This window comes from Semicossyphus pulcher, unplaced genomic scaffold (assembly GCF_022749685.1).
Source record: "Semicossyphus pulcher isolate SPU_LCO1_2020_fin unplaced genomic scaffold, fSemPul1.0.p SCAF_21, whole genome shotgun sequence".
Classification (NCBI taxonomy): domain Eukaryota; kingdom Metazoa; phylum Chordata; class Actinopteri; order Labriformes; family Labridae; genus Semicossyphus; species Semicossyphus pulcher.
The window spans coordinates 16,456,922-16,467,483 of NW_027211695.1; the positions used below are offsets into that span (position 1 = coordinate 16,456,922).

General features: G+C 44.0%; 2 protein-coding genes across 2 annotated transcripts; both read right to left on the reverse strand.

The window, feature by feature from the left end:
* Positions 1 to 499: 499 nt before the first annotated feature.
* On the reverse strand, positions 500 to 3,575 carry LOC138600649 (E3 ubiquitin-protein ligase TRIM39-like). Its single transcript, XM_069672115.1, has 6 exons — positions 2,997 to 3,575; positions 2,810 to 2,905; positions 2,487 to 2,720; positions 1,266 to 1,413; positions 1,156 to 1,182; positions 500 to 1,080 (listed from the first exon to the last, which is right to left on the reverse strand). Exons 1-6 carry the CDS (start codon positions 3,573 to 3,575, stop codon positions 500 to 502), a joined length of 1,665 nt encoding a protein of 554 aa, XP_069528216.1.
* A 913-nt stretch (positions 3,576 to 4,488) lies between these two features.
* On the reverse strand, positions 4,489 to 9,414 carry LOC138600647 (E3 ubiquitin-protein ligase TRIM39-like). Its single transcript, XM_069672113.1, has 7 exons — positions 9,175 to 9,414; positions 8,464 to 8,880; positions 7,302 to 7,397; positions 6,995 to 7,225; positions 6,572 to 6,719; positions 6,413 to 6,439; positions 4,489 to 5,521 (listed from the first exon to the last, which is right to left on the reverse strand). The coding sequence occupies exons 1-7, from the start codon at positions 9,412 to 9,414 to the stop codon at positions 4,968 to 4,970; spliced, it is 1,713 nt and encodes a 570-aa protein (XP_069528214.1). The 3' UTR covers positions 4,489 to 4,967.
* Positions 9,415 to 10,562: the final 1,148 nt, after the last annotated feature.

The following is a 10,562-nucleotide window of genomic DNA, read 5'->3' on the forward strand; positions in this document are numbered from 1 at the left end:
TTTATTTATTGTTGTCTAAAGCTGCTATCATAACTTCAACTTGCATCTAACTTGCATCTAAATTTATGCCGAACTTCAAATACTTCTATAAGTGTAGGCAGTTACATTGATTTTAAAACTTCAGTATAGTAGAGAGAAAATAAATCATACACACTCATTCTTATAAGCGCTTCTGAACTCTGTATTCTATATTTCGAGAAAAAAATGAAACTTACTTCTCGTAAAAATAAAAACAATTTACAACAAATAGAGAAGGAGGTTCCCTGCACAAACAACGGTGACTTATGATTGGTTGTAAGAAACATTTGCTTTAAGGCACATTTTTTTATCTTGAAGGTCATCAAATTCAAACTTCATGCAAAAGTTATAAAATGTTTAATTCTATATTGTTTTTATTTTTTTTTAATGTTCTGTGGAAGTTCTCTGAGACGACTCAACAATGCATCTTTAAGAATGTGTGATGGGTTCGAAGGATTCGACCTTACTGAACTTCATATGGTTATTTTTTAGCCTCTTTGAGGGAACGAATGAGAGAAAGGAAAGATGATCCATCTTCCATCGAGGAAATAACCAAAGGCTCAGACTTCTTGGCCCTGCTGTGCAGGTAGAAGTACGGGAACAGTTTCTCAGTGAACAACTCTCGCGTGAAAGAGTGAATGTGCAGCTTCCTGTCCACGTCATAGAAAGAGACTCTGCCTTCATTGTAGTCCACATACACGCCAACTTCTCGGGGTCTGGGACACAGGTTGAGGACCGTGTAGGGTACGCAATGAACTTGATAATCAAAACCCCTCTTTCCTATGGCGAAGAAGCCATTTTCTTTTTTCAGACTGACCTTCCCTTTTCTGCTCACTGTTTCTGTTGCAACACCGACGTCCCAGTTGTTTCTCAGTCCCACTCTGACTTCCCAGTAGTGACGCCCAGAGGTGAAGCCCTTTTTCCCTAACACCATGGAACAGTCAAACCTCTCGTCGTCATCAAACAATGGGGAACTTGCATTTATTGAGTGCTTCAAGCGTTTTCCAAATTCAGACACCACAAGGCCTGAACCAGCAGTGGCAGGGTCAAAGGTCACTGACTCTGAGAAAATACAGACGTCTTTAGTTATAAGTTAAATCAGTAAGAGAAGTAACTTCAATGTATTTATGATCTTACCTTTATATTGTCTCATCCTGGTCAGTTCTGTAAGACGTTAAAACACATCACAGTTATGGAAAACTAAGGAATATACATTTTTATTGATGAGGAAAATTACAGATACTCACCTGTGTGTGTTAGAGTAGTCAGTTCTGCTTGAAAAGTGTCGACAAGATGAGTCATGGCTCTCCTCACTGTCTGCACGCACAGGTCTGAGTAAACACTGATCTGAGACCAGTTCTTGGTGCCTGATATGTTGCTCAGGGTCTGCAGAGTCTGAAATGATTCACAGACACATGATCATGAGCGGCACAGGGCTGTGTTTTATCTATTTTTAAAGCTGACTGTCTGCACCCAAACAGACATTTTCATGTAGTCATGTGTCTTGACAATCTGTCTCTTAAATCTGTCTTTTTGGGAATTAAGCTAAGTCACTGTCACTGCACCCCGCCAAGAAATAGTCCCTGCAAATGACCAATGCCCCTCACCCACTGAAATTGGCGCGTTGACGCAGGTTTTTCAGACCCAGGAAGACCTGCTTATAAATGTCGATTGTCTCTTTTCCCATTGCCAGTGGAGTATACTCCTGTCGGTCTCTTTTCCGCTGTGTCACCGTCTGACGTCACAAAGGTGCCGGAAACAGGGTTAGTAAACAGTGAAGCAGTTACGGTGGTTAGGTCTTTATTGTATCTATTACTCATTCAGTCTGTGTATCAAACTCGGCACCGACAAATTTGGAATGATGTTCGAGTGCTGCTCGGACGGAGAATTTGTAGCTGAGATGACAAGGAGTCGCAGAAGTTACCGACGGAACATAGCATCGTGTCGACACATGTTTTGTGTTCCCATCAATGCCGATCGGAGGCGAGGTGATACTTACCCGGGTCTACTGCAGAGTCATTTGACCTGGGTCTGAATGCTGATTGTACCCTTTCCCACTAAGCAAGAAAGCCGGGTGTTAGCAGATGTTAGCGTTTTTTTTGACCAGTGGGAAAGCGGCTCAAGATATAACATGAGCTTTAGAAATAGGGCTAGGCTAATTTGGCTAGCATTGGACAAAGCATGGATGGCCCTCTACTTCAGCCTTATGCTAAGCTAGGCTAATCAGCTGCTCTTGGTAGCTTTATATTTACCAAACAGATATGAGTGTGGTATCAATCTTTACGTATTACTCTGGGCAAGAAAGTAAAATATATGTCCTAGAGTATAAATCCTATATCTGGCTTTTTGGTCAACTTACAAATGTGTAAGACGCGTCTCCATCCACCTGTTTTTTTAAAAACATATTTTCAACTAAATTAAAAAAAACGTGGATGGAAATTAAACTAGAAATGTAAGGGTATTCCGACCTGCAGAAGGTGGAGGTGGTCGTAACTTTGTGAAAGCTCCTCCAGCTCGGAGTGCTTCCTCTGCAGTTGGGTGATTTCCTCCCGCAGCTCTACGATCATGGCGTTGTCTTTCTCTTGCGATTTTCGGAGCTTCTCCTGGATGTTCAGTTTCAGTGTAGTTTGTGACTTGTGTACACGATTCATCAGAGCGTTGAAGAGCTTATCGCTGTCATCGATCTCTTTATTTGCTTTTTCCTAATAGAAATGAATACAATCATGTCATCAGCATAGAGTGATCTTAAAGTGTGATATAGTACAAGTGCTAAATTGACCCAAATACTTACCCTGCTGATTTCAGACGAGTCTGAAAATTCTTTTATCTTTCCCACTCTGTCCTCGATCATGAGTTTGATCTGTGCTTTCTTGGACTCAATACTTTCCTGAAATAAAGAATTACAAGACATAAAGGTGACTCGGTCGGCCAGCCTTCATTTAAGGTTCAGTTTCATTTAACAAACTAGAGTCTCTCACTTTCTGCTGAGCGCCTTCTTCCTCGACAGGCACCGTCTCGTGGTCTTTGTGGTCCGCCTCGCTGCACAGCAGACAGATGCACACCTTTTCATCCCTGCAGAAAAGCTCCAGGACTCTCTCATGCTTCTTACACATCCTCTCCTCCAGGTTCTCCACCGGGTCAATCAGCTTGTGTCTCATCAGTGAGGGGACTCTTTGGTGAGGCTCTAGGTGTGCTTCGCAGTACGACGTCCAGCAAACAAGACACGACTTGAGAGCCTTGTACTTTGTTTCTGTGCACACATCACACTTCACCTGCCACGGTGCATCGGCACTCTCAGGCGTCTCAACTTTCCGCTTCTTTATTTGGACTGAAATCTCCTCGATGACCGAGTTTGTGGAGATCTCAGGCCTTATGTAGAATCTTTTATTACACATCGGGCAGTGGCATATTTCGCTCTTGTCCCAGTGCTCGCTGAGGCAGGCCTTGCAGAAGTTGTGACCACAAGGGGTGGTGACAGGCTCGCTGAAGACGTTCAGACAGATCGGACACTGGAAATGATCTTCGGGCAATGAAGCAAGGAGGCTGGAGGATGACATTATAAAATCTGTGGGAGAAAAGTGATTTAAAAACTTTTCTTTCAGGCTTTTTCATTTGTAGCATGATTTAACGCCATGATGTAACAAAAAAATTGGGAAAAGGGAGGTTAAAAGTCAGAGAAGTCTTTGGAATCAAGTCTTTTTTTAGGCTGTTTAGCTGTGAGACAAATACTAACCCGCCCTATGACTCATATTCACATGAATCAGCATGCACAACATTCGTACACGTTTGTATTTTAGAGCAAAACAATGAAACAGCAAAAGCATTTGGAGGAATGACTCACTTGACTTTCACAGTTCTCCTGTAGACTTCAGAGTACTTAATTGTTTCTCTCATGCAGGACCAAACGCAGCGACTGTTGCTCCATTCAATTCAACACTCATCATCTCAAGACGAGTCCTAAAAAACTGAGGCAGGCCTTCTGACTTTGGGGGGTGTGGTCAAGTGACATCATTTCAGTGAAATGAAACTTAAGTATATTTCATGAATAAAGACATAATGACAGTTTAGACAAATTTTATTTTCATAAATCATGAAAAAACCTGCAAAACTCTTCAGCAAACAACCTTTGCAGCATCAATCACACATCATTAAAAATAAACATGCAAGTTATCCAGTTATTTTACGTGTCATGCAGTGGAAGGAAGTCTTTATCACTCTGGCTGAGAGATCAACACTCCATTTGTCTCTACACCGAATATAGCAAAAGCTGGTTAGCTTAGCAGCTAGCCTGCTTTGTCTTGTGGCAAGTTAAATCATGTTTGTCAAATCTTTACAAAAAACAGGGAAATAATCTTGAAGATGGCTAGCTGTGTACCCTCTGCTTCCATTTTTTATGCTACGCTAACTAGCTTCTGGCTGTTTTTTTATATGGTCCAGACAAAATTGTGGTATTTATCTTCTTACCTAATCTTTGTCAAGAAATTTAAGTGTAACTTTGCAAAAGTAAAAATCGCCTGAAAGGTGCTGGTAGATAGCCTTTTATGACCATTCGACAAAGCCAGGCTAGCTGTTTACCCTCTGCTTCCAATCTTTATGCTAAGCTAACTGGATGTTGGCTCTTTATAATATCGTACAGACAAAAAAAAAATTGAAGTGTAACTTGACAAAGCCAGGCTAGCTGTGTTGCCCCTGCTACCTTATTCTAAGCTAGGCTAACTCCCTGCTAGCTACAGCTTTTTTCGTCAACTGTACATTAAAAAAACTGTGGATTCATTTTTTAAAAATTGTCCAAACATTCTTACAAGGTTGGAACTTACAATCATTAAAATTTAGAGCTAGACCAGACGGGTTATAAATATAAACAGGATTTCATCAACACAGTAACTGCTACAATAAAATAGTCTCTTTTTTTGCTTTCATAGGGCTTCTCATTGAAGTCTAAACTCTCATTAGCTTTGCTTGATCAGACTTTTCTCAGTCACGGGACAGATCACAATGGTATCAGAAGCTTTGTCGCAGCAGTACAGGTAGAAAAAGGGACGAATCTTCTCCCTGAACGTATCTTTGAATGTGTAAATATGAGTCCGAGCCTTCACGTCATAAAAGGACAACTGCCCCTCCTCGTAGTCCACGTACACTCCCACTCGCTTAGGCTTGGGATCTAGTGGGAGCGGGATAGGCGGGGACGTTGACACTCGGTACCCCTGGCCTTTCTTCATGGCCAGAGCCCAGTAGCCCTGCGTGGTGCTTACAGAGATCCTGCCCTTCCTGTTGACAGACGACCTGGCCACGCCCAGGTACCAGTCGTCCTTGTCTCCCACCTGGACCTCCCAGTAATGCCTCCCCGAGGTGAAGCCTTCCCGGCCCAGGACGATGACCACGGTGTCAAAGCGATCAGGGTTGTCAGGGAGGTCCTGCCATGCGCCAAGGTGTCTCACCTGATGTCTGTCCTGAGAAAGCTGCAACCACGGGTTGGCTGAGTCGGGGTCCAGAGTGATGTCCACTGCAGAAACACGACACATTATGAATTATCTTTATTGGAGAGTTTTCAGTAGGGATGCACGTTATTGGATTTTTTGCCAATATCTGACATGCCGATATTTTAACTCTTTTTGCCGAATGCAGATTTCGATACCGATATATGAGGCACATGTTTTCTTCCACCTAATTGCAGTGAGCATCAAGTCTCCCCTGTAGTGGAATTGATTTCATGCCTACTCTTATTGTAGTGGCCAAAAACTGCCATATAACAGACATCTTGCATACTTCTTCACGCTTGACCGAGGGGGCGTTGTACAAAAGGTCACGTGTCTGATCACTCACATTTCCGAGCGCACCTGAATGCAGCATCCCCCTGAAACACGGCAGTGAGGGAGACATGCCCGGACTTGTTTACTGCACCTACTACGGAGACGTCAGTGATCGCCGACGGACTCTTTTTATCGTGTGTGCGTCCATGAATATGTAAGTTAGTTTTGCACTGATGTTTATGTTACACTGTTAGCGTCGGCTGTGGCCGCAAGTGTATTTTTGGCGTGTTTGATGTTGTTAAGTCCGGTAAAATGACGAGAATGTGAGCTAACAGTTAGCTAGTTAAGAGTTGTGAAAGTTGTTTAACTTCTTTTCATTGGCTTGAGTTTCTGAAACTTTTTTGTCTTTATTTGTATATTATAATGTCGTAGCATTGCGTCAAGCTTTTATAGGGAATCATCGAGCATTTAGGCAGAATTAAAGCATTGTTTATCAGCGTAAAATATAGGCAGACAAATTACATATCTGCCAATGTGTCATTTTTAAGACATAATCTGCAAATACCGATAACATGCCGATAATATCGTGCATCCCTAGTTTGCAGAGGATGAAAAGATCAAACCAAATGGAAAAAAAAGTTTACCTGTGTATTTGAGAATCTTTTTGATCTCTGCAGAAAACAAAAGACAAAATTCAGCTTAAATACTGCGTCCAGATTTTTCTGGTGATGCTTTTATTTTGAAATTTAAATGAACCAAAACATCAAATATCTGTTGATATATACTGTAAAATGATGTCCTACCACTTTCAGACAGTTTGTCGATGATTTCTGTTAACGTCGCCTCCAGTTTGGACACAGATCTCCTGATCATGCCGACACATGTGTCAGTGGGAACACTGGTTCCAGACCAGTCTTTGACAGAGGGAAGCGTGCTTAAAGCTGGGAAGTTCTACCGAGAGAGAGAGCACAAGAAATGACACAAACAGCAAGTTTTAGATGTTTATATGCTTTACAAAAAAGGGGCAATGTAAGATTGTGGTGCAGTACACTCCAGAACAGGAAGAGGGCAGTGTTGTTACAGCAGAAACAATGTGAAAGAAATTTTCCTCCAAAAGCAGGAGGAGGAAGAAAAGCCAGTGGCAAAGTATGAAAACAGGAGAGGGAAAACTAAACTAAACACAGCCTACTGTCCTGTTTACAAATGTGTGCACGTGTCTCTCTCACCTTTAAGAAGTGAATGTGGTCGGTCCGAGCCACATTTTCCAGCTCTGTATTCCTCTTCTTCAGCTCAGCGATTTCCTGCTCCAGCTCGCTGATGAAGCCTTCCGCCCACCTCTCCGCCTGCCTCTGCTTCTCCTCTATGGACAACACCAGCTCGGCCTGAGTCTTCTGGATGGAGCGCACCAGCTCGGAGAAGACCTGCATGCTCTCCTGGATCTCCCTCTGAGCGCTGGCCTGAAAATACGGACACGTTTTAAAGTGTCAGGAAGCTCTATGGCACCAGTCTGCGTTAAATCTCAGGAGGACTCACTTTGTTAAGTTCCACAGAGTGTTTGATGTCCTCCACCTTTGTCACTCTCTCCTGGATCATCTGCTGGACGTCTATTTCTGTCCTCTTCAGCTGCGCCTGCACAACATGATGTCCCACAAACATGGCTGATGACTACTTTTACAGATGTATTTGTATTCTTGATTATAGAGACAAAAACACTTGGCCTGGCCCATGGTGTGTGCTGATATAAATACATGCGCCCCATCAGAAGATGATTTTCATGATGACAGGTAAGTCTAATTATGTACACACACCATTGAGGGTGTTTTCTGGAAGCATAAATCATGTAGCTCGGATTTAAAGCTAAAACAAGTTGTGGGGAGCCATTGAACTAAGGGAACATGGAGTTCAGCGTACTTTAAAGGGTTAGAAAGGGCAAGCTCAATTGTGGTAGTGGTACCAGGACTTGCCAGGGGAACTGCCAGTAGCTAGTGACCTGCCACAACCTGCCAGAGCTGTAGTGGTCTGAGCTGTAGCAGGTCTTGGTAGCTCCCTGGAGCTGCCCCGAACAAAGCTGCCGAAGCGCAAACAGCTAATAACATAACTAATAATAGTCAGGTAATCACCATAACTGACCCGGCAGGTCCTGGCACTTCATGTTAGCAACTGGCAGTTCCCCTGGAAGGTCCTGGCAGCCTTCAGAACGGCCTTTACAACTCTGGCAGGTTGTGGTAGCTACCGGATGCTTGCCCTCGCTGGTTTAAAGGTTCAATCTTGCTAAAACAGGATAGCATCTCTGCTAAGATAGTCTTCCCACTGAACCCAAAGGCAAGGAACCGACATTAGCCCTCCATCCCAGTGAGACAGACAGCTAACACTTCCAGTTGCAACTGTTGTGTAGTTGCTTAATTTCTCTCACTATTTGCCTTTTTTACGGATTAAATATGGCTGATAATGTTAGCTAGGGATTGGTTGAATGCTAACGTTAGCCTTGATCTGTTTTTTGGTGTGAAATGACAGAATTCATCATTATCCAGATTTATGGGATTAGAATCGCAAACCTACAACACAACTAGGATACTGTAACAGCATTTTACCTTCCCAACATGAGTGTGACGTTGGAGGAAAATGGCCGCCATATGAACATGGTTCTTGGAACTTCAGCTCCACTAATGAGGTCTGTACCTTGAGGCTGCCTCACCTTTTTCTCAGTCCATTCCCTCTCCACAGGGACGGTGTAGTGCGCCCTGTGGTCCGTCTCAGTACAGAGCACGCACACACACGTCTGATCCTTCTTACAGAACAGCTCCAGGAGCCTCTCGTGCTTCGGACACATCCTGTCCTCCATGTTGGCCACCGGCTCCATCAGCTTGTGCTTGGTGAACCTGGCTGAGTGAGATTTCAGGTGCTCCTCGCAGTAGGAAGTCAGACACACCAGGCAGGATTTGACCGCTTTCGGCCTGCCCTCCCCCAGGCAAACATCGCAGAGGACCTCCTCCCAGGAAGGGGTTGGGAGTGAAGCTGAGGGAGGTGAAGGTGGTGTTCGAAGAGCTGGAGGAGCGGGGATTTGAGGTGAGGGTGGGGGTGAGGTTTGGGGAAGCGGAGGTGGTGGCGGCCCCTGAGCTGCAGCTTGAGGTGACCGCGGGGGAGAGCTTCTGGGTGGTGCCACAGGGGGGATCAGCGGTGGTAACTCCTCTTGTGGTTTCTCTTTCTTCCTCCTCTCCTCCTCTTGCGGTTTCTCTTTCTTCCTCCTCTCCTCCTCTTGCTTCTCCTTCAGCTCTTCCAGAAGCTGCTGCTTCTGATCTTTCTCCAAAAGCCTCTCCTCATCCTCCTTTTTCTTTCTTTCCATCACCCACAACTTTTCTTCCTCCTCTTCCTCCTCCTCGGTCACCGTCCCTTCCACACTCCTAACCCTGATCTCCTTGAACTGCTCTGCGATTTCCCTCAGGACCGTGTTGATGCTAATATCGGGCCTTTTGTAAAAGGACTTTTTACACATAGGACACTGGTACAAAGGGCTGGTTTTCCAGTATCCCAGGATGCAGATCTGGCAGAAGTTGTGTCCGCAGGGGATGGATACGGGGTTGGTGAAGACGTCCAGACAGATGGAGCAGTGTACCTGCTCTTCAGAAAGGTTCCCAGTGGTGGCCATTCCTACACGGCGGAGAGGCAGGGTCATTTTCAGCGCAAGCAACCAGGCTCTGAACGGGGCATCAAACCTGCTGTGATATCGAGGTCGCTAGGGTTAGATGGCGGGACTTCATGTGAGGTCATTTTCATGCAAATCTACTGAGCAAAGCAAGACAGGACTCATTTATTGGTACAGATTTGAGCCAAAGATTTTGAAATATTGGATCTGTCAATTCAAAATGGCAAACTGTAATAAATGAGCCTGTGTGAGTCTTTTGGGGGAGTGATGTCTTTCTTTTTGAAGTTCTTTTTTAGGTAAGGTAAATTAAGACCAGGATATATACTGGGTGGATGTAATGGCTGCATTGTTTTAAAGTTACTACAACTGTTACATATGTTGAGCCTGTTTTGTATAGAGAAAAGCATACACAATATACTACTAAAAATGCTTTGTGTTGGTTCACACCTTACATTTTTAACTCCAGACATTTGCTTGAAATTAGATCTAAATATATCATGCTAGTTTGTATTAGCACGCTAGGATTAGCTTGTAACTTTAAACACAAGACCTTACTGCTTGAGGCCTAGGTATTAACAGCACCATCTCTGAAACATTATTGGTGAACCAAGTGACCTGTCTTACATTATGTATCCTGCATAAGACAATCATTTTGAAATATAAATACAATTCCCCCAACTATATTCAATTCTTGTTGAAAATGTTGTGCTAAACTGACTGCACAAAAAGTCCTAAGCCCAGGTCACAGCTCCTAAGAAGCCAAACAGTCAGTCAAATATCCAAAGTGCAATCAACACTCCCCCAAAAGACCCAAAGAGTGCACAAAGAAGCAGATGTGACACCACAGAAATGAACATGAATGAGGAGCGACTAAAAAACAGAGATATGGGGGGACTTACCAGAGAGCAGCTGCCTGAAGGCTCTGCAGTACACTGACACATGAGACAGGCTGTAAGCACTGCCACCTCCAACTCCCCCCACACACCTCAAACCCAAAATACACCCCCCCTCCCTCCCTCTCTTTTTACCCCAGATACAAATTTATACTCCCTGGTCGTGGCCCTAAGAGCTCCAGGACGAATGGCTTTAACCCTTCAGAGATTACCAGCTTGGGTCAAATACACAAAGGTAAAAGCAAAAAATGCTAGCCC

What these genes read in the sequence shown, in the direction of transcription:
- LOC138600649 (XM_069672115.1), bottom strand. Translation starts at nt 3,575, where the DNA reads ATGTCATCCTCCAGCCTCCTTGCTTCATTGCCCGAAGATCATTTCCAG. An exon ending in AAGAAGGCGCTCAGCAGAAA is followed by an intron (nt 2,906 to 2,996) that starts GTGAGAGACTCT and finishes TCTTTATTTCAG; the next exon opens with GAAAGTATTGAGTCCAAGAA. An exon ending in GACTACTCTAACACACACAG is followed by an intron (nt 1,183 to 1,265) that starts GTGAGTATCTGT and finishes AACGTCTTACAG; the next exon opens with AACTGACCAGGATGAGACAA.
- LOC138600647 (XM_069672113.1), bottom strand. Translation starts at nt 9,414, where the DNA reads ATGGCCACCACTGGGAACCTTTCTGAAGAGCAGGTACACTGCTCCATC. An exon ending in AGCAGTTCAAGGAGATCAGG is followed by an intron (nt 8,881 to 9,174) that starts GTTAGGAGTGTG and finishes GCTGCAGCTCAG; the next exon opens with GGGCCGCCACCACCTCCGCT. An exon ending in AAAGATTCTCAAATACACAG is followed by an intron (nt 5,522 to 6,412) that starts GTAAACTTTTTT and finishes GTGTTTCTGCAG; the next exon opens with TGGACATCACTCTGGACCCC.